We start from the raw sequence: 26,014 nt of genomic DNA, 5'->3' as shown, positions 1-26,014 counted from the left end.
CTTTAAACAAGCGCTAAAGACTAAGGACTAGTAAAGACTGATTGATGTGTTTCCTTTTTAGAAGTTGGAGGATGCAGCGGTAATATAATAGAGCATAAGTCTTATAATAGTATAAGCATGATCTATCAATCGTTGAGATAGTCTATAGTTGGTAGTTGAAATAGGATAAATAGGTAGGTAAGCATTTGCATGCTCGTAAAATAGACCATTGGCAGGCAAAACCACGAGACGGGGAGCAACGGCATTCAGATGTAGCCCAAGTTTACCCCCTTTTCGCCTAGATCTAATGAACTGCATGATAAAGCCTCAATATAAGCTGCCAAGCATGTGATTACTATACTAGTTCTTCGTCCCAACAAATTCGAATTCTAGCAATGATTGGAAAGCTCCGACTTCAGCGCCCGATGTGACGCCCACGAGCCGAAAACTTCCAGGGCTGACTTGATGGAACAGTGCCTCGAATTCAGCGACAGTACGTTCACGCGAATCATGCGCTCCGAGCATAAACGTATCTTCTACCCTGCATATACTCAACTTATTAGTATTTGAAGTAGCAATTGGGAAAGAAAAGCGTTGTTATGACGGAAAAACACAGCAACTCACCGGACCATTTTGCTTGCCAATGTGTTCAGTCTCTTTGCAGGCGGTTCCGGAACAATACCCTCGCTGATCAAAATCCTCGCCCCTGGCTTTAGGGCCGGAAGCAGCGAGGACAGGATTTTAACAGAATCCTCATCCTGCCAATCGTGTAGAATATGTCTGTATATATAGATATCGGCTTGAACTGTTTGTGGGTTGAAGAAATTATACACTTCAAAGCTAACGCGCGACTTCAGAGACGGATCTTCAGCAACGGCGCGTCGTCCCATCTCTAGCGAAGAGAGATTGTTATCCTGGACAACGAATGTTGCGTCAGGCATTAAGGGCGCCAATGCCAGGACTGTATGACCGCTAGAGCCACCAACCTAAATTTTATTAGTTCACGGGAGAATAGGCAAAGGCGAAGAAGGAAAATAGTGCCTTGATGAAAGGAAATGCTTACATCGACTACCTTAACCTTTCCCTTGGATTCCCACGGCCAGGCTGCACGCAGACGATCAACAGACCACATGGGTGTGTTTACTCTTGCCGCTAAATACTCATGGTATTTCTTATTTACGGTTTCATTTCTGTGGAAGTAGCTAAATAATGACTCCTCCGTGCCGTATGCCAAGTTGAATGCAGTGTCGGGGGCGTGCGCCGGATCGTCGCGCTTAAGCACAACTACATCCGGTATTTTTATCACGACTTTCCCAAGTTCTGCCGCTCCGAATCGTACGATATTAGTCAAGTGCGTGTTCCGCACCAGCGCAGCCGACGATGCTGAATGTCGAATGACGTTAGGCGATTCCTCGACAAACACACCGTTGGCAACCCCATATCGTACTATTCGAGCTAGTAACGGTTCAGGGATGCGTATAACAGCGGCGAGTTCCTGGATTGATATAGACGACCCTAGTGGCACATGTTCGGGGATCCTCAGCCGGGTAATCAAATCGATGTTTGCCGTGTCTGCGGTCTATAAGGTGGTCCGAAAGGTATAAGCAATATTCCTACCGAAGGGCAGAGGATAATAGGCAACTAAATGATCGGAATAATACTGACCGCCCAAGTTAAAGTCAGAATATGCTCGGTTGGACCCTGTACCAACCGTATGAGGTCATGGGCTGTGCCAAGTATTTTGTTGCGTGCTTCCCGCAATGCCTTTCCTGTTGGCGTGTCCGTTTCACGTTCGAAATCCCTGAATCCGGACTCTTCAAAGGTTGGAGAAGGCAAGCCCTCTCCTTGAAGCAAGGACGAGAGTCTCGAGACTTGTTCCGTGATGGACGATGCTAAACTTTCAATAGAGGACATACTTGTGGCGAATATCGAGATGGGTCTTTAGAAAGTACCTAAGTAAGCTGATAATAATTATCGAGCCCAGGCGCCCTCGACCTTTTCTATTAGGACCTTTTATACACATGATTTGAAGTGGGTCTTTATCGATCCAATATAAGGGATTGGTTTCCTTTGCTTGGCTATTCTAGGTCAGATAAAAGTAAGCAAGTAGAACGTAATTGGATTACACACTTGGAGTGTTGATTAAGTATGGATTCCGGGATGACATGTATGACGGCCGAGTGCTCCCCAACTACAGGCCGAGATAACATGGATAAAGAGGGTTTCTGATATCTCCTAGGATGGATAGGTGTACTTCCTCTTCTGGATGATCTTCATATTTAATGTCTGGATCTTATTATCATGCATGCATGACATGGATCCTATCTCGCAAGAGCTGGTAAGCGAACGTTAAGACTCTCGGGTTCACCTCTAACACCGAAATATACTAACCTCGTTGGATCAAAATCTTCATATCAACCAATAACCCTTTACCTACCTGCCTACTTAGTACCTACCTAGATATTTTGCCCCTCGTTTAGCCCTGGATCATGCACGTACGGCCTGTCGTGTCCGGCTAGTCGTTTACTATTGCTAATCATTTTACTCGTATGGCTAACAGGATGAGTCTTGGCAGGGTATAGTATTACCTAAGAATTTTTAGGATCACAACCAGAATAAGTATAGTAAACTCCTGTGACTATACGTCCACTTTCAATTATTGGCCTTTTAAAACCCTTGTATATAAATATATACTATTGCCACCGATGTTATAGAAATCAAAAGCAATATAATGTAAAAAAAAAAACGGCGTAATTGCTAACCAGCAACTATACCTTATATGTAAAACAATTGCATTTGCTCTTTTTAAAAATCGATTTTGAGGATATTTTAAGGTGGCTTTTCACAACTACGATATACATAGACCTGACAGAACGAAGCAATGTTATCTTTCATATAACTAGTCAATACTTTAATGTTTAAATATCTATGACAGTTAGTTTTAACAGAAATATTTTAACTACCTAACACTTTTTCCCCTTTCTCCCAATCAAGTAACCTAACCTAGCGATGTATAGAGACACTATTACCTGGTACATAACCGCTAAAAGCCACTCTTTTAGGATGTTAGCCATACGAAATCTCCACTTTTATAAATGGTAAATAGGTATCGTTGATCAGAACAAGCCAAGCCTTTCCGAGCGATATTTCCGATGGTCGCGGATGCAGTTTGTGACTATGTGACGCGAATTGGGCACTGTCAGGGTATGAGTGGGTTAGGGGTAGTTACAGGGGTAGATCTACTATTATATAAAGAGCGCGCAACGCCCTTATAAGAAGGCAGAAAGTAGGCGTTGATAATTCAGTACTATCTATCCTAACATTCACTTTATGTATGACTATAATATCTAACAAACATTTTGAATTAGTATAGAGTATCGTCTAAATGCTATATTGCATGTGCCCAGTCAAATACATAAGTAAAACGGCACGGAGTTAAGGACATAATCGTTGCATAGGCCCTTTAAATCCGACTATTATGATATCATTCGTTAGGCACTTATTTATGACATAACTTGGTGATCTTTGAAATAGTTATACTTAAACCATACAACGGTGCTTAAAGTCTGTTCTTTAGTACACATGCTATTATGGAAGACCCTGAAGGGTCATTATGTGCTACTTGCAAATCTAGTTTCGGTATGTTCAATGAAATGGAACACTGGGGGAAAATCGCGCATCACCAGAAGTACTCTGATTTAGTGACGAGTAAAGATATCGGCTGCTTCGTCTGTACCTGGATCTGGTCAAGGTGCCCGCCCCAAATGCACGAAGAGGGTGTCACAGAGGACCCTAATGAACAGTTTACAATTAACTACTTTCTTTTCGTTGGGATGTATGGGGAGGGCTACGAGTGTCGCGTAACATTTGGTATCTCATGTTCATGGGCTGCCGACTATGAACTTACTGGTACGTAATACCTATTCTACAAATCACGAACTATTTCTGGCTTTAGGCGCTCAGTAACATAGTACGCCTATCTACTAGCGATGAACAGCGAAACGCATATCATGGTATGGTGGCCCGGCCGTGGGAAAAGCTCGACCCTTATATAGGATCTTCTCAGTCCTTGGAAAATGTACAACGCTGGATTTCGTCGTGTGAGGAAAGTCACAAAGACCTTTGCAGATCCCCCACGGAAGCTGGAGCTTTCTTTCCAACTAGAATACTCGATGTCCAAAAGGCGTGCTTTGGTACTGTCTTCTTGAGGAATAGAGACGAAGCGATGGGCCAACGCGATTCTGGAAAGGAAGACTTGTGCTGCCATACGCCAACTTCTACTTCAGTACACGTGTATCCTGTATATTGGACTCTTTCTCATCGTTGGGGAGACCCGAGTAAAATTAACCAGCTCAATAAGGAAACGGAACACCAACTTCGCGCTGGCATACCCCTTGACGAGCTATCACCAACTTTTCGCGATGCGGTCCTTTTTGTCCATCGCTTAGGCTATAGATATCTCTGGATAGACTCGCTATGTATATTCCAAGACTCGGACGCTGATTGGCGAAGAGAAGCAGATACAATGGTTGACGTTTATCGCTACTCATTTTGTAATATATCGGCGATTTCACCATCGGTTGACCCATCACTTGGCGGTCTATTTCGCCAAAGAATGGACAACGTGAGGTTTTTATATCCATTCACAACTAATATTAGCATTCGTATACCTAAGCTATCGAAACTTGACTCCGGCCCATGGATAGGCTGGAATGACTCAATCTGGGCAGACGAGATCGAAGGTGCGGCTCTTCACACTCGAGGATGGGTTGTACAGGAGCGTTTCTTGTCTACTCGTACTATCTACTTCACACGAAATCAACTTTATTGGGAGTGCTTGGGAGGTACCCATTGCGAGGCCGATATTATGATCGGGTTGGTGAATTCCAGAAAGATCAATGATAAAGACTTTACGCAGCGAAAGCTAGGATATGGATATAAGGATTCGAGGAAGGAGATTATCAAAAAGAAAGCAACTATTAAAGCTCGAGGGGGGCGGATGGAGCTGTACTCTGACGGGGGAATAAGCCCTTTCTTTTGGCATACTATTCTCTCGACATACACGGCTTGTAATCTCACAAAAAATTCGGATAAACTCATCGCTCTGTCCGGTATTGCTAAAGAATTCCGAGCCGCCACCGGCGATACATATCTAGCTGGTCTGTGGAAGCAGTCACTACACTATGGTCTTTTGTGGAGAAGTGAGACTAAGGGAGGAACCCGGGTTCAACGAAACGAATCTTATGCTCCGTCCTGGAGTTGGGCTTCGGTGGCGGCCGTAGGGACGGGGAGTGGGGTCAAACTATATGATATTTATAGGAGACAGGTGGACTCGTTAATACAAGTGACTGACGAAAGGATCGTGGCAGAGCCTCCTGGTGGGGATACCACTGGTCTCCTTCGATCCGCAGAGATCGATATTAAATGCAGACTGATCTATTTTCAATACGAAAATAAGCCTATGCTTATGAAATTATACATTGACGAAGGGAAGACACAATGCTACGGCAGATTCACGTGGACGGACATATGTTTCGACATGTCAGATCGAGCAGAAAGATTGGCAGAAGCAGAAGTTATCGAAGGCACTTGTATACCGATATGTAAAGTGGAAGATGAATCTCTTTTTGTGCTCGTGCTAGAGAATGTGGAAGGAAAAAAGTTTCAACGAGTTGGCATCTCACAGTGTGACTGCAGAGGCTATGATATAGGGGGATTTTCGGATGAGTGGAAGGCTTGGTGGATTGATGGCGCTATGAACAATTTGGCTGGACTAATCACTCTTGTATAATACGATTGTCCATTCATTGACCGGGCATAGTCGGTTTGGAATTAAAAGCACGCATATTATGACTGCCCGGCCATTTTGAGCGTATTTGAATTATATGGCAATAATAATGATATATACCTACGACGAGAAGAATATTTATGTACTTAAGCTGTATAAGAAGATAACAAGTCACCAAAATTGGACCGTGCTTTTAATATCAATAATAGAAAGCAACTCGGATTGAAGGTAATCGTACCTAAAGCATCAAGTAAAAAAATGATACTTGCTATTACCGCTTTTTGAGCCTCACCTCGTCACCCTCTTCATCTTTATCTGCTATCGTGTGTTTAGGGCTTTAGTGAATGCTTATACTTGTCTGCGCGTTTCCTTTTCCCCTAAGGGCTTGGTGTTTTGTCGACTGTGAGGTTGTATGAATTGCCCATAATGACCTCCTCAAATATTACCAACGATCACGATGAATCCCGGCATGTGGACGAGTCTTCTCCCCTACTTCGGAGTAGCGTCGAGGTCGTTAGGGATGTACCTGTCCCCTCAGAACTACCGCACGCTGTGCCTATAAGGCATAAGCAGCGCATCATCGTCCTCCTGTGCGCTTTTGCCTTTACCATGATGCTTGGAGATAATTTACAGCCAGCGGCGCTGGTTCAAGTCTTCGAAAATGTCATTTGCGACGACTACTATAAGACAAACTCACTACCTCCGGCCTCTAATGGTACCTTACCCAATCCTTGCAAGGCGCAGCCTATACAGAAGGAACTTGCCCTCGTTCGCGGCTTTCAGCAACTGGTTCCCATCTTCCCGTCGCTGTTGTGCACTGTGCCTTATGGGCTGCTTGCGGAGCGTATTGGCCGTAAGCGCGTGCTCATCATGAGCGGTGCTGGTGTTTTTTCTGCGCTTTCTTGGGTACTCGCTGTGTGCTACTGGCGGTTTGCTTCTATCCGCTGGGCTCTACTGTCGGGTGCCTTTCTGTTCCTCGGCGGTGGAGATGCCGTTATTTCCACCATTTTGCATGTCATGGTTACTGACACTGCCGATGATGCTGAACGCGCCCAGATTTTCTTGTATCTTCACGCTGCCGACGTGATTTCGGGCTTCTTCGGGCCTGCTATCAGTGGCCCGCTGATGGAAAAAGGACATACTTGGATTGTTTTGCTACTAGCTGCGGGAACGCTTTTTTCTGGCGCGTTTTTGCTTACGATATTTATTCCGGAGACGCTGAACTTAAGGAAGGGGTCTACTGAGCACTCTGCACTACTATCTGACTCTACATCGCCGCAAACCACGGACTCGCTGCGTTCTGAATCACCGACACCTACGAAAGTGTCTAATTCTATCGTTGGAGAAGCATCTAACATACTAAGTCCTTTACTTAGTGTGCTAGCATCGAACCGACAAGCTCTGTTACTCCTTCTGATTTTCTCCCCCCAGACTGGAGCTCGGGAGCTTTTTACTCTAATCGGCTTGCAGTATACCAACGCTAAATTCTCACTCTCATACGCTCGTGGCAACGTACTTCTATCACTTTTTCAAGGTGCACAAGGCCTATTCGTTCTCACCATCCTCCCACTGATCACGCGTCTAATCGCTGATAAACGGGGCTGGTCCGCTTGGGCGCGCGACCGCCTATATGCCATCATGTCTATTGCCGCAACGGCATTGGGCTTGATGGTTATAGGTGTTGCGCCGGCTTTGGTTATCGAGGCCCTCGGCCTTCTGTTTGTGGCAGTTGGCAGCTGTTCTACGGGGCTACTGATGAGTTTGCTAGGTGGAGCGGTGCGGCCCAGCCAGGTGAGCGCAGTCTACAGTGCAGCGCATATGTTGAGTATCGTGGTCCGAAGCGTGATAGGACCAGTGCTGAGTGCGTTGTTGGTAACGGGTCTAGAGCTAGGATGGAGTTGGATGGGCCTACCATTTGTGACGATGGCGTTATTGATGGCGGGTGCAGCAGTAGCCAGTAGCTTCATTCGGGCAGAAAGGGTCACTGTTTTCGACGAAGAGTAATGCATACCCCCTCCCGTTCCTTCGACCAACTGTCTACTTGATGTTTTCAGGGGTGATTTATTGCTAGCTTACGCCCCCGGAGGGCCGGAGGGGTAACATTATGTACAGGGGTTGAAGATCAGGGGAACGAATCGGGGCTATTTCCATAATGATCTGCTGACATACGCCGCACTACCAGCCCGTGAGTCCACCTTGAGATACATAGACATTGAATGAGGATGACTGCATTGTAGCACGTTATTCGCCTACTGAATTGGCAAATGCCATCTAAGTTTTCATATCACCACCTCCCATGGACTTAATCTATATCAAGGATGAAGGTAAGACAACTCTGACGGTCCGCAAAAAATACTACCGTAGTATCATACAATATTACCTGAATAATGTGACATGTTATCTTCTTGTACTTTTACGACGAGTATATGCGGCGGCTGGGCCCGTTACGGTTCCCGAGATAGGTAGTGTACGGTCAGAACTGTGGATATTAGTTAGGAATCATCCTAACCATATATGTAAGTGCTTACATGCCTCAGAAGTCTAGGGTTAGCCTTATATGTCCATTCCCCAGAGGTCTACTCATACCGACGGCATTTCGCTATGTAGCGGTGGCGGTTATACTAACTACCTAGACACTCACTGCAGATATCCGTACCTATCTACCTATTATACATCCTACGAAGTACATACAAATTAACAGCAAAGGATTTCGAATCCACCGACCCACCCTCGCTACCCACAGGATCTATGCTTGATTGAAGGCGGTCCTTTATTGCGATTATGGTATGGGGCTGAACGAGCACTGGTCACCTGCCTTGCTTTGGTATGTACCAACATAATGGATTCTGGTGCGACGACGACGACCGATGGTTCTAGCGCGATAGGCAGCCAAAACCCTACGGGGCTAACATACCCTTCTATAGGGCATTTTGAGATATCGCGGGTCCTCGTAAGTTTAGATAGACAGTGAAGATACAATTTTTAGCTGACTTAAATGATCGATCAGCTAGCTTAAACGAATAATACATGTCGCTCAGGCACAGCTCTTCAGGTGTCTATTAAAATCGTGTCAGGGGTTTATGAAATACTCTCCTCGTTGATAAGTTTGGAGTTTTGCTTACGCTTGTCTCAAGTCATTTGGGATTTAGGTACATTTTCTAGTAAGACATATTTAAAATGAAAGTAATTTTCAGAAACCTTTGGTTCATTTAACGTAATTTATTTTTATAAGGTCTTTTACTTGACACTCGACGTTGCTATCTAATATTCTCCAGATCTTAGTTACCAAATGACTGGTTCACTAGATGGGACTATGGGCTTTAAAATTTCCATTGATTATACGTCCCCCTCCGAGTCGTATGAAATCGACCCTTAAACTTATTGGACTTTGATCTGCGTTCGAGCGCTCTAAATCTTGCCCTCTGCCTTGAGCTTATCGAAGAACTGTGCTGGTGGCTTGCCGTCGATCATGAGCGGTAACTCAGAATCGCCCTTCGCCCTAGCCCTCTTATACCCTTCGCGCTCGGTGGCGCGCTTGAGGTAATTCAGAATATTGGGGTACTCTGAGAGGTCGTACGGGAAGAAAGTTCTCATGGTCGTGAGGGGAAAGACGTTCATGATGTCAGCGGCTGTAAATTCAGTGCCAGCTAGCCACTCGTTATCCTTGACGTGGCTGTCAAAGAACTTGAGGAACTTCACTAGTTGCGAAAAATGGCGCTGAGCGTGAGGCTCGCTCTCGTCCACGTGGCAGTGCTTCAATACCATCACACGGCTCATTTGAGGGTGTAGGTTGCCGTTGGCGAAATGGAACCAGTAGAGATACTGCGCCCAGTCCTTGTGGTCAGGGCCTAGGGCCAGTCTACCATTGCCGTACTTTTGTATTATGTACTCTGTAATGGCACCGCTTTCTCCGAGCGTAAGAGATCCATCTTGGATTACTGGCGCCTGCCCGATGGGGTTGAGATCCTTGATAGACTGAGGACTGAGGAACGGATCGCGCTTGTGGATCACCAGTTCGTAGTCGATGCCCAGCTCTTCAGCGAGCCAGACTATCCTCTCAGATTGAGAGACTTGGAGGTGGTGAACTTTTAAAGTCATTGCTATGATGGTGTATGATAATGTAGGGATGTTTTTGAAAAAAAGGAGGAGTCAAGATTATATGGAAATATTATGGTTGAAGATAGATGGGAAGTCATACTTATGGGAATCGTCTCACAAGATATCCTACAAATTCACTCAGCGCTAGTAACGTTACCTTCTACCATTCGCTGGAGGGATTCTGCCATCGGGAATGCCCCTTGACCTCGGCCCTGGCCGAAGACGCTGTGCATAATGTATCCCGTGTGGAGAGGAGGTTCCTACCGGAGACGAGCTGCATGCCTACTGAGACTAGGGCTTATACGATGTATAGCGTGATATTCTACAAGTTTTATATATGCACGCCGGCAGGACTGAGCCAGATATCTCGACTTGAAAAGCTGCGGAAACGATATATGACGGGTGAAGAGTCTGGATATCATCACATCTACCGAAGGCGGAGGCAGCCATGGAACTATGCTTCACCGCGTAGAAGATGACAGAAAAGTAGTCCGTATCTAGTCATATTCGGATATTCTATGTTTCTATATACATAGAGAAAATGACCAGAATTAACTATCTCATTGGACAAATCTCTATGTACTGATTCCTCCGGGGAGCGTAGCCTGTTTTTAACGAATCTAGGGAACCCCGGAGCCCCTATTTTGGAGCGTGTAGCTGTATTTGCCTAGAACGGCATCAACAATAATACGACCCAGTACGGCCTCCTGGGGCAGTTCCTAGCTATATAGGTAAATATCTGAACATGGAATAATTTAAGAGCAATTTAGAAATTGCCATAATACATGTGTGCTATTGCACTTTGCTGGTGCAATGACCACAAATCTGTAGACTCCAGAAGCCTTCACAGGATCTGGCCTGTTCTGACTTGTAGTATCATGCATTCTATCCTCAGAATACATCCGTCAATTCCGAACAAACTCCTTCAATCAACTCGTTTATTACATTTTCCGTATATCCAGATCCTGCGATGAGTCTCACCGTGAGCGTGCCATCGCTGCTCGGGATTGCGAAGACCTCCAAGAAGTTGGCCGCAAACGGAATATGGTACATTTCTGGACTTCTTAATCCGCCCTTCGCTCCGGGAAGATCTAGTTCGGGGTTCTCGTCAATGTTCTGGTACTGCGACCAGCAGCCGAAATCTTTCGTGTCTTGCGGCCAGTCCGTGCAGTGCTTGACGATGTCCAATAGACCGGTAGTTTCGTGTGCAATGCTTTCAACATACTGCTTCTGTAGAGCTGCAAGCTGTTCGTGTTTGGTCTGACCCGGAGTAAACTGTACACGGACAGGTATTCGGTTCAGACAAGGACCAACGACATCCTGAAGGGAAGGAGGAACGGCTGCGCGTCCAGAGACAACACGGCCGAAAACAACGTCTTGGGATCCTGTTAGACGACTAAGTGCAGTGGCACAGGCTAACGTGAATAGGGAGGCTTGTGTAATTCCAGAGGGAGTTTTAGGTGTAGGAATAGAGCGCTTAAGCACAATAGGCGGACCGTCCTGAGCGGGCGACGTCGGGCCGTAAGGTAGTGTGGTAATCGAGGAGTTTTCAAGGGCCTTGCGCCAATAAGAGTAAGTCCGTGCCTTGTTTGATTGGGTATGGTTCACATATTGTCTGAAGTCTTTGATCTCCGGAATCGAGCCATTGTAGATATCGGTCAAAACTTTCAAGGTTTGACCAATGCTGATACCGTCATAAACCGCGTGTGACCTGCCAAAGGCGAGCTTGGATTTTCCAGTTTTCTCTTTGATAAGTGTGAATTGTATCAATGGAGCTCCTAGAGAAACGGGTGAGTTGGTCTCTTCTTCTATGACCTTGTCAAGAGCAATTTCGGCAGAATCCACATCACTGATAACGTTGATGGTAGGCTTCCACGAGTCAAAGACGGCCTGGAAGAAGGAATCCCCAGAGCGAATAAAGGCTGTTCGATAGATGTCACAGTGTTCAACCAGTTTTTCGATGCTCTGGATAAGGCGCTGTTCATCTGCAATTTGGTCAAAGTCAATATAGCTGTAGAACCAAGACCGTCGGGGTGTAACAAGGTTATCTTCGAGGTAGGCAGATTGCATATCTGTTGTTGGAAGAACATCAATAAGTTTTCCACGGCCCGGTAGAATATGTGGTATCACTTCTTCCTCAATGAAAGCTCTAAGATCTGGAACATCTAGCAAGCCAAAAAGCGATTGTTCAGTTTCACTAACAAGGGTGGCCTCGGGAACCGTTACGAGAAGATCAGCGATCCGGTCTTTGGTAAGGATATCTGCGACCGTCAGGGGGATTCCTTCGTCGCGGGCGATTGAGGCCAGTCTCATGGCGCTGATAGAATCGCCACCAAGCTGGATGAAGTTATTATCCATGCCAAAAGATTCTCCACTCCAAGAAAGTACTCGAGCAACGATAGCATGGAGCTTGACTTCATTAGGGGTTTCTGGTGCACGTCTTCCAATGCTGTCTACACGAAGGAGATCCTCCTTTCGCATGGCTAAAGCGGCTTCGCGCAGTTTGCCACGATCAACCTTTCCTGATGCTGTATTCGGAATATTATCCACGATCATATAACCATTCGGAATCATGTAACCTGGTACTGTGGCAGACAGGAGACGATTAGCAGAAGAGGCAAGCTCCTGCGCGTAGACGTACGCTTCCGGTGTGCTAGAAACAATTTCCCCCTGAGAGAGCTTGATGAAGGCAATTAGAGCAGCTTCAGTAGAACCAGATGACCTGATAATGTCCACAATGACTTGAGAAGCAATATCCTTTCCGATAGCATCGTGGACGTGATGCTCGATCTCTTCAAGCTCGACACGCTGTCCACGAATTTTGATCTGGGCATCCTTTCGTCCAATATACTCAACACTACCATCCTCTTCGTATCGAACAAGATCACCTGTACGGTACAGACGTCCACGATGGCCGGGGTATCCAGGGCAACCCTGTACAAGCCATTGCGGATCTTCTACAAATAATGCTTTCGTTTTCTCCGGCTCGTTAAGATAACCTTGGCCGACAGTAGGTCCTTCGATCCAAAGCTCGCCGATATCACCGACAGCTGCCAATGAGTGGCCACGCTCTGGTTCGACGATCCAAATCCGCGTCGCGAGGGCCTTGCCAATAACGATGCGTTCACGTGCGGGATCAAGTGTGGCATGGATCGCAATGGGCGTGCACTCAGATGGACCGTAAGAGTGAAGGAGGATAGCATGATCTTTCCAATAGTCAATCTCGTCACGCCCTAGTTTTTCACCACCGAAGTTGATAACTTTAAAGTCTACTCCGTGCATAAATCGGGAAACCGAGGGGATCATGAGCGCCGAGTTCGCACCCCTGCGAGCAACTGCTTCCTTGGGTTCGTTTTGAATTTCGTAGTTAGATGGGACGCAGAGACATCCACCCCCGCAAAGAGTGTATAGCACATTAAGCCAGGAGGCGTCGAAGGCGTAAGATGAGAAGTCATATGTGCGAGTTTCGGGGCTATATCTGAGCGCCTCTCGACCATATTTAATTGCGCTTGCGAAGTTGGAGTGGCTGACGATCGCACCCTTGGGAACACCCGTTGAACCGGAGGTGAAGACCACGTAGAGCCAGGTTTCCGGGTCTACATTGGGTAGAGATGGATCTTCGGGGACTTCAAAAGCAGGCACGTGGGTATCACTCACTACTATAATATGTGCGGTCGATGGGGCTACTTCTCGTGCTCGAGATTCCTGCTCAGCGGAAGTTATGATGACTTGGGGCGAAGTGAGGTCCATAACAGTCTGCAGACGAGCAACAGGAAGGGAAGCATCAAGCGTAACACAAGTTCCATTAGCTTTCATGACGGCAAGTTGGGAGGCAGATGTCCATTTTGACTTTTCGAAGAATAATGGCACGATACGCTGGCCGGATTGTGGAAGACCAGCCCGGAGTATTTCGTAGGCAATTCGCGTGGATATGCCATCTAGTTCAGCATAAGTGAAATCACCATCCCATGAGCAGACAGCTGGGGCATCAGGTTGTTGCGCGGCGATTTCTCCAAAGATGCCGTGAATCGTTTTCTCGGCTTTCTCTAGAAAAGTGTCGTTCCAGCTCCAGATCTGCTTCAAGTCCTCTAAGCTACTTGTGTCAAGTAGAGAAACAGGCTTGTCCTGGACTTCAGGTAAGGAGATTTGCCTCAAGATGTTCTCAAATCGGTCCGCGAGACGACGGAATTGGGATGGAGACACCACGTTGGAGTCGTAGTCAGCGCGAAGGAAAATGCTTTCTGGCTTAAGAAGGACCTCCAGGAGAATGGCATAGTTTCTGAAGGGGTCAAGGCCTTCAGCTTCGGGTTCTACGAAAGAAGATTCAAATAGAATATCTTCCGCATCCTGGTTGCGTCCGGTTTGGATAACCATAAGTGATTGGAACTGACACGCGAGATCACAGTTTTCGCTGATACGTCGTATTTGCTGAAGCCCGGTTTGTTCAAACGGCATCATATCTGCAGCCTGCAATTGTACTTGTTGAAGTAACTCTTCTACAGTCTTTGAGCGATCGATTGCCACTCTTAGCGGTACTGTGGCAATTGTCGGGCCACTAATATTCTCCATCCCGGGTACATTCGCTTGTCTACCAGATACCGTTGCACCAAACGAAGCATCTGCAGAGTTAGTGACTGTCGATAACAAGATGGCCCAGGCAAGCCTGATCTTCGTGGCTGCTGTGTAGTCGTCATCAGAAATGATGTCCTTGATGTCGATCTCCAAACGCTGGTCACATCTTGGCTTGTAAGTCTTCGAAGGAAGGATGGGGAAATTCTGCGCGTTAAAGTTCTGGAACTGATTTTCCCAGAATTCCTTCGCCCCGGCTCCGTTGGAGTCTTGGATATACTTTATAAAGGCCTGGAAAGGAACAGCATCTTCAATTGGCTCCGACCGGTAACTTCTGATCAAAGAGTCGAAGATGAGGGGCTCAGACCATCCATCATAGAGAGAGTGGTGAATACTCCACGAGAAAGAAGACTCCGATATTCTGTAGTTGACCAGGGGAGTGCCAAGTCCAAATTGCTGCGCTGGTACGCCGTCTTCAATGCCGCTGCTTTCGTGTCGGACAATGACCTGGACGAGGCCTTGTTGAGGAAGCTCGATGATCCTAGTTCTCAGAATAGGGTGTGCTCGAACGACATTTTCCCATGCAGCACGGAAACGACTAACATCGACGTCTTTTCTGAAGTTCCACGTCTCAGTTAGAATGTTATCGCCTGGTCTTCGGACAGTCTCGGCCAGCAATCCTGCTTGCAAGGGTGTGCTAGGGAAGACATCTTCAATATCGACTACCTTAAGACCTGTTAGTCGCGCTGCTTGATTTCTAGCCTCTTCTACTGAGATTTTGCCATCAATGAGCGAGAAAGGCTCAATGACAAACTCAGTTGATTCCAAAGTGGGTTTTTGCGATTCAATCAGCTCTGCCAAAGCGCTGAGCTTGGGCCTCCTGAAGATGTCAGCCACACTGAGAGAAACATTGCGCTTTCGGGCACAGCTAACAAGCCTCATAGCCCCAAGCGAATCTCCTCCAATGCGGAGAAAGCTGTCGTCAGCCGAAATTGTGGCTGGATCGATCTTCAGAATATCCGCCCAGAGACCCTGTAAGAACTTCTCGGATGGGGTTCTCGGAGCCCGATGAGCAGTTACGCGGAACACGTCTTGAGCGACAAGTTGTTCTAACGTCTTTTGCTCATAAGTTGCACGCAGAGCTCGACGGTGGATCTTGCCTGTAGCAGTCATGGGAAATTCCTCTAGGGCGATATAAGCGGTCGGAATCATGTATTGGGGTACCATTTCTGCGAGCCGCTCGTCCACACCGGCAAGCTTGTGCCAGGCGTCTGGTTCCTCGGCCTTTAAGAATGCAACGAGAATGGGATTGTCACCGTTAAGGGGTTTGAAGACGTCAGCAACGACTTGAGCCTTAAGATCACCAGCATGAAGGGCTCTCTTAAGACTATGCTCGACTTCACCAAGCTCTGTCCTTTGGCCGCGAATCTTGACCTGCGAGTCTATACGACTGACGAAAACAAGAGCGCCATCCGCGCCGTAACGAACCAGATCGCCAGTGCGGTAGAAACGACAAGGCGCATTGCTGTCGTCCGTCCACTTCGGTCTCGCCAAGAACGTGGCAGCCGTTCTTGTCTCGTCTCCTATATAACCACGTCCAACTTGGGGTCCTTCGAGCCAAAGCTCACCGATGGAGCCTAATGGAGCAAGCCTCTCTGAGCCATCCGTCCTCACGATCCATGTGTGAAGACCTATTCCAACGCCGATAGTGTTGGGGACCATGCCTCGGAATGCACGAATGAGACAGGACTTGATTGTACATTCGCCTGGGCCATAACTGTTGATCAGTTTCGTATTGTCGATCCAATCAAGGAAGTCTGCCTCGGCCCAGGCTTCTCCACCCATCAAAACCTGCTCAATGGCAGGGAGCTGCTTAGGGTCAAGATGGCGCAGAATGGAGGGAGTCGCGTTTAAAAGTGTAGCTTTGCTATCCCTAATGGATTCCAAAAGTGCGTTACTTCGCTGATGCTCTGATGGGATGCACAAGCAACTACCGGATGTAAGTGAGTGCAGTACGTTTGACCAACTAGCGTCGAAAGCATAAGAGGCAAAATCGTAGACTCTCTGACCAGCTCTAAATCCGAGAGCTTTTTGTTGGTTACGAATAGAGGCTGCAAAATTGGAATGTGTAATCATAGCACCCTTCGGCTTGCCCGTGCTCCCTGACGTGAAAGAAACGTAGAGGAGATCCGAGGCCTGAACTTCTTGAGGTAGAGACTGACCTGCCTCTGGATCTGGTAACGAGTCCATGTGGGCTTTATCGATGACAAGGAGCCGTACTCTTTCAAAGTTCGCAGCTCTCTCCACGTTGTTGGCTGATGTCAAAGCGAGTGTAGCATTTACTTGACTGACGATGCTACTAGCTCGTTCAATAGGCTGTGTGCTGTCAATCATCACACCAGCCCCTCCAGCCTTCATCACAGCTACTACACAAACCGGCACCCACATAGACTTTTCGAAGTAGAAGGGCACGATAACTTCCGGGCCAACGCCAAGCTGAACCAATCGATGAGCCAACCGAGTTGAAAGTCGGTCAAGCTGGCGGTATGTGAGCTGCCCATCCCAAGAGGATATAGCAGGGGCGTCCGGCATTGTCTGAACTGTTCTTGTGATGAGATTGTGGATGAGATCCTGAACTTCTTCATACGGCGTCGCGTTCCAAGCAAATATTGTTTGGAGATCTTTTTCAGTGATAGTATCAATCTCAGATAAAGTTGAGGAGGACTTGACAGTAGAACTAATTTGACGAAGCACTGCCTCAAGCTGCGAAAGGAGCCTGGTTATTTGCTCGGTACTGATAACATTCTCGTCAAATCTGGCATTTAATTTAACACCAGAGACAACAACGGCGAAGTCAATAAACAGCGCCCGGCTCATGTTAGAATCAGCATGTAAGTCTTGCCCTTCGTCTTGAGCTGACGCTCTGCTGAAACTCAACACGGTCTGGAAGTCGCTGGCAAGAGCTGATTCGTCACTTAGCTCACGCAGCCTATGAATTGCAAGTAAAGGCAGCCTTGACCAAGTTACCACAGTTGATTGGACTGAGTCAAGGTAGGATGAGACGCTCTGGTTGAGATCAACCTTCGTCCGAAATGGCGCAGGGATTCTACCACTTGTGGTTCCATATTCGTCGCCTAGCGAGCTAGCACCGACCAACACATCGGTAGAACTTCCATAAGACGCTTGTAGAAGAGCCCACGACGCAAGTACTTGCGCGCTCACATCATAGTCGTTTCTCCATTCCAAGTTCTCAATTACGTGAGAAGCCGCAGCATTGGCAACTGGTTTAAGAGACGTTGGGGGTAGTACTGGGAAATGGCAGCCGGGTTCAAGGCCCTGGAACTGAGCTTTCCACTGTTCGACAGCATATGCTTCGTCCGTACCGGACGTATGATAGAAGTAGGCATCATAGAACGACTCGTTAAACTTAGCGTACGATGCGGCAGCCGGTGTATCTTGCTCCGTTACAGAACCGAGGAAGTTGATGGCATTTTCCAAGGCGACTTGGATTGCCCAAGCGTTTGTCGGGCTTATAAAGTCAGTTCGATATTGAAAGCTGACTTCGGTATCGCCCTTGTCGAGGGTACCAGCCAAGACTAAATCGTACTACGCATCGTCAGGAACAAAAATTTAGCAAGTTAAGATATCGCGAACTTACTTCATGAGGGTCCTCTTCTGAGATTTCCTCAAGCTGAATGCTTCCGTCAGCTGCAGAGGAGACTCCACGAGCTTCACGAACCGTGATATTCGAATTGAAAAGCTGCTTTGCTGAGATCTCGTGTTGAATCTCTGCCAGCGACACATATTGATTCTCCAAATGCTCGATGTTGTACTTGTTGATGGCAGCTATTATATCAGGCAAAGATTGCTCCAAGTCGACGCGTGCGATCAGCATGTTGATCAAGGGACCAACGATATCCTCGATGCCATCAATTGGAGTATCGCGACCAGACGAGATATAGCCAAATAATACCTGTCGCATACCAGTGAAATGCGAAAGCACCAATGACCAGGCAAGGTGAAGAAACGCGGATCGAGTCAGCCCTTTTTCGCGGCATATCCTGGAAATAGGTGCCGTAACAGTATTTGGCAGAGTTATCCACTCATACTTGCCCTTACGCTCTGTCTTTGAGCGATTCAAGGCCTTGTCTCCCGGTAAGTTACAGCTCTTGACGTCAGCGAGATACTGTTTCCAGTATGACAATCGATTCTGAGCCGGGGTGCTTTGGATGTGTTCAACATAGTTCCGGAAGGGCGGGCGTAACGATAGACTCTGTCCCGAGTATGCCTTCTCGAGATCCCCTATTATAACTGGTATGGATAGAGCATCCATAAGGGCGTGTGTCATTTCCAGCCGACACGCGATGTCGCCCTCCTTGCCAGTGCATATTGTGAAGAAACAATGTGGCTGAGAAGGGGAGGTTTTAAAGCCTTCCATGTTGGTCAGATGCTCAACGGCCGTCTCGGAATCCGTAGCCTGTGAGATCATGGCCTCATTGAAATGGTTCAATACAATTTGAACATAGCGGCCAGTATCAGGATTTGTTGAAAACACGGTAGAGAACACAGGATGTGCGCGCGAGACCCTCTCCCATGCTTCCTTAAGACGAGAAGCAGAGACCGGTGATCCTGTAGAGGTCGCTTGCCAAATGTTGACGCTGTGATAAGATGCAGTGCCTATGTTGGAGCTAATAAGGATACCTTCCTGCATAGGAGTACAGGGATATATGTCCCGTACATCGGTCACTTTAATCCCTTCGCCCCCCAGTTGTGCCGTGAGCACCTCTAGTCCAGTATACGAAATTCCAAGGAGTGGGAAGTCGGCGAGAGTGTGGCGAGCTGGCAAGTTGGCAAGCTCATGCGCGACACTTATAAGGGTCTTTGCGTATAAGTCCGCCCAGCGAAGTACCGACTCGTGCTTTCGCATGTGCTTATGAGAACTTGTGAAGATCTGCAACTTACCTTCCTGGACGACGAGATTTATGTCGATGAGAGACGGCCGCTGATAATCGGCGCCATCTCCAGGAATAAACACATTGCGATCCTCCCTGTCTTCAAGCTTGATGATAGATTTGGAGTCTTCGAGCTGCTGGAATGAACCTCGATAGTTGAAAATTAGTTCAACATGCTTGTGAGACTCAAAAGCTTTCCTCCCAGCTTCGCTATAGAAGCGAGAAGCAAAGTAGGGTCTACCTTTACTAGGCACTCTACTGCGGATATCCTTCGCGAACTTGATCATGTCAAGAATGGAGCTTTCCGGTCCACCGCCAAGCTCAATAGGATGGATTGAAGTAAACCAGCCGACAACTTCAGACAAATCAAAGTCATCCATCCCGGCTACGGGCTCACGGCCGTGGCCTTCAAGGAATACAGGGGGCGGACGTCGATCAGGGAAGGTCTGCGCAAAACTGAAGATAAGGGTTCCCACGAGAATGTCTAAAATTTCGGTTCGGAAACTATCATTACTCGCGCCTAGAAGCAGAGAAGTTGCTTCAGCGTCAACGACAGACAGGTTCAACTCAGCGTCCCTAAAGAACACCTCGCCAGGTTTCACGCCCCAATAATCGAAATTCGCAGGGGTAATATCAAATGGCAGAACAGTTGCAGGACTGAGTTTCTCGCCCTCCTCACGCTGCAGTCTACACCATGCTTGGAAGGAGAGCTCAAGCGGTGGTAGATTCGTGGTACCTGATAGGTATTGACTTAGCTCGTGCCAAATAATACGCCAGGATACCAGGTCCATCACGACGTGATGCGCGCTCATGAGAAGTGTTTGTACTCCATCAGGACTATTGAAGACGTCCACAGCAAAGACGGGACCATTAACGAGATCCAAACCTGCTTGTCGCTCTTGGACTACAAGCTCGGTAGTTGAGCGATCTATGAACTCATGCTCTTTGAGCAGGAATGAGTTAGGCCCAGCTGGTGCAATATATTGTTCCCAGGTAAACTCCTCGGTGTGCTTACGGAACCGGGCACGAAGCATGCTATGGCGAGTAGTGAGAGTTAGGAGCGCCTCAAGTAATTCCTGATGAGTGGTCTGTCTAACCAACCTGACAATAAAACTGAGGGTATAATGGTTAACGCCTTGCGGATTATTGTCGAAGAATATTTGCTGGATAGGCGTTAAGGACCAAGATTTGCTCTCATCGGTTTGTGTACTCCCCAGATTCACCTTCTCTTGAACAGGCTTGCTAGACTGGGCTAGAAGCCGGACTGTTTGGAGTTTCAGGATATCTGCAACTTTAATAGAAATGTTTTGCGAGCGCGAACGCGAGACGACCTGCATGGCGGTAATGGAGTCGCCGCCCAGACGCGTGAACGCTGAGTCCAAGCTGATACTTCGGATAGGAAGATTTAAGACCTCGCTCCAAACTTGACGGATCTTGGCCTCTAATTCAGAAGCCGCCTCTTCTTCTTCCGGCATTGATTGGGCATTCAGTTGTTGCCAGTATAGCTTCGCGCCGCTTTCGCGAAGGCGTCGACGATCCACTTTCCCAGTGGGTGTCATCGGTACTTCTTCAACAGGAAAAAAGGCTGAGGGTATCATATAAGGTGGTACAAATTTGGATAGACGGTCTTCAATGCCCACCAGAGCTTCGTGAAGGATTGGCCTCGCATCCTCCTCCGATACTCCTGAACTGATCGCCATGAAAATAAAAGATACAAGCGTTGATACATCGCTGCCATCCGGTTTGGTGACCTCGGCGATAATCTGCACATTCTTAGCCCTAGCCTCGTCCGTTAAGGCGCGCTGAAGATTGTATTCAATCTCTCCCAGTTCAACACGCTGACCGCGAATCTTGACTTGAGAGTCCTTGCGGCCTACGAACTCCAAATTGCCATCCGGCCTATAACGAACAAGATCACCCGTCCGATAAAGACGTCCCCGACGGCCGGTGTGGCCTTTGATACCCGAGAGGCTAGGGCAACCACGTAGAAGCCATTTTGGATTCTCAACAAAAGTCTTAGCTGTCGCCTCAGGGTTGCGCAAATAACCTTGACCGATTATAGGCCCTTCAACCCACAACTCTCCTATCTCTCCGATAGGCACAAGGTCACTCCCATCTAACTTTGTAACCCATGTACAAACGCCAAGACCAGTACCAATTGTTGGGTCGTTGTCATCATTAGGATCCGCCACAATTGCGGTGCTGACGGTTGAGCACTCGGCGGGACCATAGGCGTTGATGACTGTTGACTTGGTAGACAACTCCTTAACAAGAGCCGCTTTGAGTGGTTCTCCACCGAAATGAATGGTACGGAGACTGGCAGGGAGCTCGGAAGCAGGGAACCAAGCCACCGAAGGAGTGAGGACAGCGTAATTGACTTGGTATTTACGAAGAGCTCCTGCAAGATCTCCTTTCCGTTCTTCATCGGAAGGGATACAGAGACAGCCTCCGATCATGATAGAATGTATGAAGTTACACCAGGCAGCGTCAAACGCATATGAGGCAAAGTCAAAGACTCGATCAAATTCTCTGAAATCTAGGCCTTTCTGCTGCGTAGCAACCGCGCTGGCATAGTTCGCGTGGCTAATAATAGCGCCTTTGGGAGTGCCTGTACTTCCTGACGTGAAAACTATGTACAGCCAGGACGAGGAGCTGACTGTTGGAAGGGATGTAAGTTGAGCGGTGGGCCAGTCCTTGCTTGAGGTGTGATCCAGAACGAATTGGGCACAGCTCAGACCCAAAGATTTGGCTTGATCTTCGCATGTTGGCGACGTTAAGATAGCTGAGGGTTGAACTAGCTCGGCAATAGCCTGCTGCCGTTGAAGTGGAAGAGATGCATCTAATACGGTAGAAACACATCCAGATTTCATAATTGCTAATTGGGCAATAGGGACCCATTTTGACTTTTCGATGAAGACGATGATAGTGCTATGGGGTTGGAGTCCGTGGTGGGTGAGAACATGAGCTAGACGAGTTGACAGATCATCTAGCTCACGATATGTCAAGTCGCCATCGTGTGCTGAAACAGCCAACAAATCGGGATGTCGTCTTGCTCTCTCCATGAATGCTTCATGTATACAGACGTCGTCGACTCCCCGCGGGGGCCGGGCATTCCAAGACCAGATATAATCAAGATCTTGAACTGAGATAGCCTTTAAGTCGACAAGCGGCTTCTCATCGCCATCAGGAAGGCAAATCTGGCGGACAATGTACTCATACTGCCGCCTGAAGAGGTGAAGGGATAAAGCCTTGTCAGAGGGGCTACCGTGAGTAACTGCCCTCGTACAAATTTGGTCATCGTGTATGTAGCACTCGAGTAAGATTTCTCTGGAGCCAAGTTGGTCTCGAGTGATAGAGATTAAAAACGTATATTCCCCCTCTCGTTCTTCACTAGATGTACTGGCATCATCTGAAGATGTCGCCTCTACCGTACCAAGGAGAGCATCTTTAAGCTTAGACTTGACCCGGCGTATGAGGTCCCCAACTTGGGAGCTCCATTGGAAAGGTATGTTGAGGGGGCCGGTGAATTCTCCCGATCCAGGGGCGAATATGCTAAGCTCTGCCGTGCATCCGTGGGATGACAGAAGAATAGTCCAAGCCGTAAATGCTTTGACGACCGCTGAAAGTCCAGAGCCGAGTTCTGGGATGAGAAGATCGAAGATAATTTTCCTCTCATGTCTGTTGGACTTCAAAAATGAAGCGTAGTCCGGAGATGGGGGGCTCGATATCGAGCTTACGGACACGTTAATGCCATTCTTGAGAGAGCTATGGCTAGCAAATACGGCGTTGTTCTGTGAGATAATCATGATTACGAACAGCCATACCTTCGTCTAAGCTCCTTACAATAATGACGGCAAACATAAAACGTCTACGACAGAAGGAAGGCTTTATAAGTTTGCCGTATCTTTTAGAGACCCGCCATAGGAATATCTCCCCACTATACTATGACCTGAGTACTTGCCTACCTAGGTACCCAGGTAAGAGACATAAGACTTCAACGAGTATAGCAGCATGCCATTTTACTACGTAATACTTAAAATATACATTTGCTTGAAACTTAAAAATATATAATTACACCTGTATAAACTGGTAAGAAAAGATAAATAAATTCGTAGATATTAATGTTATAATTAAATTTTATAAATGGCTTTGATTAATTAACAGGTATTTTACTAATTTAATTATTTATATATTACTTATTTAAAAGTTTTTACAATTAAGTACTATAATCCGTAACCTTGACTTTTGCCATAATAAGGGCAGCTTCTCAAGTAAGAATTACAAATCCAACCCCGGGGTGTCCTTAACCCAAGCTCAGGAGGTATCGGAAAAGCACATACCAGTTCTCGCGCAGGGTCTATTAAGGATCGGACAAGGATTTGTTCCAATCAGGCTCGAGCTCTTCTACGCATTTTGGATCCCAAATAGCGTGAACTCCATCTAGGACCTAGGTGAGGCTAGCCCGTGCCCTGGAAGCCAAGGTAAGATCGAATGCCGTTCACAAATCGCGGGTTTCCCAAGCCCAAAGTAGCTAGTTGGCATCAAGGCTTCTGCGGCACGGTACGAGACGTTGCAGGAGAGGTTATTCCAGAAAACACAAGGATATCTCAGAAAACACGAGACCGACCTTGAATTGTGTGCTTGGCCTTGGGAGCTCCCGCTTTTAGTGTTCTCCTTTAGTTTGTAGTTTACAGCTAATTTTATCAGGTAATCCTTCGGGTATGTATAAATTTCGCTTTCACTTACACTGTCTCCCTTCCTCCTATTTCTATCCTCCGCCTTTCCGCGTTCTTTTTGCAGCGGCGCAACTTTTACCCAAGGCGCGATGGTGTCCACGCAGCCCAGTACCGGTCGGTCCAGTACCATCGGCGGCAGTATCAGTAGCGAAGATGTCAGTAGAGCCAGTATCAGTAGCGCGCCAACGCCTATGCTGGATAATACTGTGTGTCCTGCAGTAGCGTCAAGTGAGCCCGTGACCGAGTCCACGTCGAAGGGAGAGAAGGTAGTAACGGATGGGTCCCAGACAGAAGCAGTCCCCGCCGCTGCAGATTTGGAAGATTCTGACCCCAGACTGCCCCAAAACTGGTCCCGTACGCGGAGGTGGCTCATCATAATCGTTCTGTCCTTGATGTCCTTGATGGTGTATGTTCCAAGTATCCTTGTGATGGTGATAGCAAGGTGTGCTAATACCAAATACTTAGTTCCATGTCTCTTGTCATCAACGCTCCTGCAAGCACGTCCATCGAGAAGGAGTTCAACAACTACGACAACTTTCTTTCAATCTTCTACATCACCGTTCCTAACTTAGGCCAAGTCGTCTCAGCCTTCTATGTCGGCCCACTGTCCGAGCGTTTCGGGCGTGTGCCTATTTGTCACTTCTTCAATGTCCTGTTTCTCATCTTTACCATGATCGCAGGATTCAGCAACAGCTTTAGCATGATCATTGTCTTCAGGTTTTTAGGTGGCGCCTCCATTGCCTCTATTGGCCTGAACCCCTCCATCACGGGGGATCTGTTCCCTATCCATGAGCGTGGATCCGCCATGTCAATAACAAGTCTAATCCCTATCCTTGGTAGCGCCGTTGGTCCAATTGCCGGGGGATACATCACGCAGTACCTCAACTGGCGCTGGACGTTTTGGATAATGGCAATCCTCACGGCGGCTCTGATGCCTGTGCTGATCATTATTATGAGAGAGTCGTATGTCCCGGTAATACGCCGAAAAGCACTCAAGAAGGCTAGCCTTAACAAGGAAAAAGTCAAGTCGCCACCAAAGTACTTCACAGGGTGGAACATGACAACAGTCAAGACGCTTGCCCTGCTCGTGGTACGCCCCTTCATCATCTTAGGCAGCTCACGCATTGCAGTGCTTATGGCGGTGTATGTCGGAGTCATATTCGGTTACCTCTCCCTTCTAGCTTCTACGAACGCCACCGTCTTTCAGGAAGTCTACGGGTTTTCCGAGAGTGAATCTGGTCTCATCTACATCGCCACAAGTAAGTCTAAAATCCCTATCCCGGCTCTAGCAGTAAGCTAACCTTCACAGCTATCGGCACGATTAGCGGAATGGTCATGTGCCGCTTCACCCTCGACTTTTTCTTACTACGTGGCTTTTCGATGAAGAAGCCAGACGAGGATTCTACGCCGCATCCCGAAAACCGACTAATTCCTACCATTCCTGCCATGGTGGCCTTCCCTGCTGGCCTCCTGATTTATGGATGGTCTCTGGAGAAGCACTTCCACTGGATCGTTCCCGCCCTCGCCACCGTGTTGTACGGGTTTTCTTTATCGAGTAGTGTCACACCCATCATGAATTACCTCGTCGATATCTTCGGCGATCGCTCGGCCTCTGCCGTCGCGGCTTGTCTTCCTCTGCGTTACATAGGCGGAGCCTTCTTGCCTGTCGCCGCTCCATATTTGTACGAGAAGCTTGGCTATGGATGGGCTAACACATTATTGGCGTTTATACTAATTGCCATTGTGCCCGTGATGTTTTTGGCAATTGTAAGACCACAGAGAGTAGGGATCCCGGCGACAGTTGCGCGGTGAGTAAACAGACCTCATACTGAATACTACGGGGTCAACCTTTTTACTAGATCAACGTTCGCGATGATTTTTGAATGGATAAT

The 26,014-nt window shown here is 47.5% G+C and overlaps 6 protein-coding genes across 6 annotated transcripts; 3 read left to right on the top strand and 3 right to left on the bottom strand.

The window, feature by feature from the left end:
• Positions 1–36: 36 nt before the first annotated feature.
• Positions 37–2,300, bottom strand: F4813DRAFT_369352 (putative O-methyltransferase). The gene is made up of 5 exons (XM_049244417.1): positions 2,110–2,300; positions 1,645–2,057; positions 1,043–1,558; positions 604–965; positions 37–520 (listed from the first exon to the last, which is right to left on the bottom strand). The coding sequence occupies exons 2-5, from the start codon at positions 1,891–1,893 to the stop codon at positions 340–342; spliced, it is 1,308 nt and encodes a 435-aa protein (XP_049096747.1). The 5' UTR covers positions 1,894–2,057; positions 2,110–2,300; the 3' UTR covers positions 37–339.
• A 1,202-nt stretch (positions 2,301–3,502) lies between these two features.
• On the top strand, positions 3,503–5,981 carry F4813DRAFT_369351 (HET-domain-containing protein). Its single transcript, XM_049244416.1, has 2 exons — positions 3,503–3,888; positions 3,951–5,981. The coding sequence occupies exons 1-2, from the start codon at positions 3,570–3,572 to the stop codon at positions 5,768–5,770; spliced, it is 2,139 nt and encodes a 712-aa protein (XP_049096746.1). The 5' UTR covers positions 3,503–3,569; the 3' UTR covers positions 5,771–5,981.
• A 30-nt stretch (positions 5,982–6,011) lies between these two features.
• On the top strand, positions 6,012–8,246 carry F4813DRAFT_369348 (MFS general substrate transporter). The gene has a single exon (XM_049244415.1). The coding sequence runs from the start codon at positions 6,194–6,196 to the stop codon at positions 7,769–7,771; it is 1,578 nt and encodes a 525-aa protein (XP_049096745.1). The 5' UTR covers positions 6,012–6,193; the 3' UTR covers positions 7,772–8,246.
• Positions 8,247–9,014: 768 nt separating this feature from the next.
• Positions 9,015–9,992, bottom strand: F4813DRAFT_195759 (putative glutathione S-transferase). The gene has a single exon (XM_049239490.1). The coding sequence runs from the start codon at positions 9,863–9,865 to the stop codon at positions 9,176–9,178; it is 690 nt and encodes a 229-aa protein (XP_049096744.1). The 5' UTR covers positions 9,866–9,992; the 3' UTR covers positions 9,015–9,175.
• Positions 9,993–10,325: 333 nt separating this feature from the next.
• F4813DRAFT_398744 (acetyl-CoA synthetase-like protein) lies at positions 10,326–23,192 on the bottom strand (the record flags this gene model as incomplete). The annotated part of the gene is made up of 2 exons (XM_049248090.1): positions 10,326–18,040; positions 18,093–23,192. 2 exons carry the CDS (start codon positions 23,190–23,192, stop codon positions 10,757–10,759), a joined length of 12,384 nt encoding a protein of 4,127 aa, XP_049096743.1. The 3' UTR covers positions 10,326–10,756.
• Positions 23,193–24,313: 1,121 nt separating this feature from the next.
• Positions 24,314–25,934, top strand: F4813DRAFT_382429 (MFS general substrate transporter; the record flags this gene model as incomplete). Its single annotated transcript, XM_049245802.1, has 3 exons — positions 24,314–24,528; positions 24,588–25,381; positions 25,432–25,934. 3 exons carry the CDS (start codon positions 24,314–24,316, stop codon positions 25,932–25,934), a joined length of 1,512 nt encoding a protein of 503 aa, XP_049096742.1.
• Between the last annotated feature and the right edge of the window lie 80 nt (positions 25,935–26,014).

The sequence above is a fragment of the Daldinia decipiens genome (assembly GCF_022478715.1).
Source record: "Daldinia decipiens strain CBS 113046 unplaced genomic scaffold F4813scaffold_34, whole genome shotgun sequence".
NCBI lineage: Eukaryota > Fungi > Ascomycota > Sordariomycetes > Xylariales > Hypoxylaceae > Daldinia > Daldinia decipiens.
This window is presented reverse-complemented; position numbering and strand designations above follow the sequence as displayed.

Excerpts from the sequence above, each read along its gene's own strand:
- F4813DRAFT_195759 (XM_049239490.1), bottom strand. The coding sequence starts at position 9,865 with ATGACTTTAAAAGTTCACCACCTCCAAGTCTCTCAATCTGAGAGGATA.
- F4813DRAFT_369348 (XM_049244415.1), top strand. The coding sequence starts at position 6,194 with ATGACCTCCTCAAATATTACCAACGATCACGATGAATCCCGGCATGTG.
- F4813DRAFT_369351 (XM_049244416.1), top strand. The coding sequence starts at position 3,570 with ATGGAAGACCCTGAAGGGTCATTATGTGCTACTTGCAAATCTAGTTTC. Across the intron at positions 3,889-3,950 it reads TGCCGACTATGAACTTACTG|TACGCCTATCTACTAGCGAT; the intron begins GTACGTAATACC and ends TCAGTAACATAG.
- F4813DRAFT_369352 (XM_049244417.1), bottom strand. The coding sequence starts at position 1,893 with ATGTCCTCTATTGAAAGTTTAGCATCGTCCATCACGGAACAAGTCTCG. Across the intron at positions 966-1,042 it reads GAAAGGTTAAGGTAGTCGAT|GTTGGTGGCTCTAGCGGTCA; the intron begins GTAAGCATTTCC and ends AATAAAATTTAG. Across the intron at positions 521-603 it reads TTGGCAAGCAAAATGGTCCG|GGTAGAAGATACGTTTATGC; the intron begins GTGAGTTGCTGT and ends GAGTATATGCAG.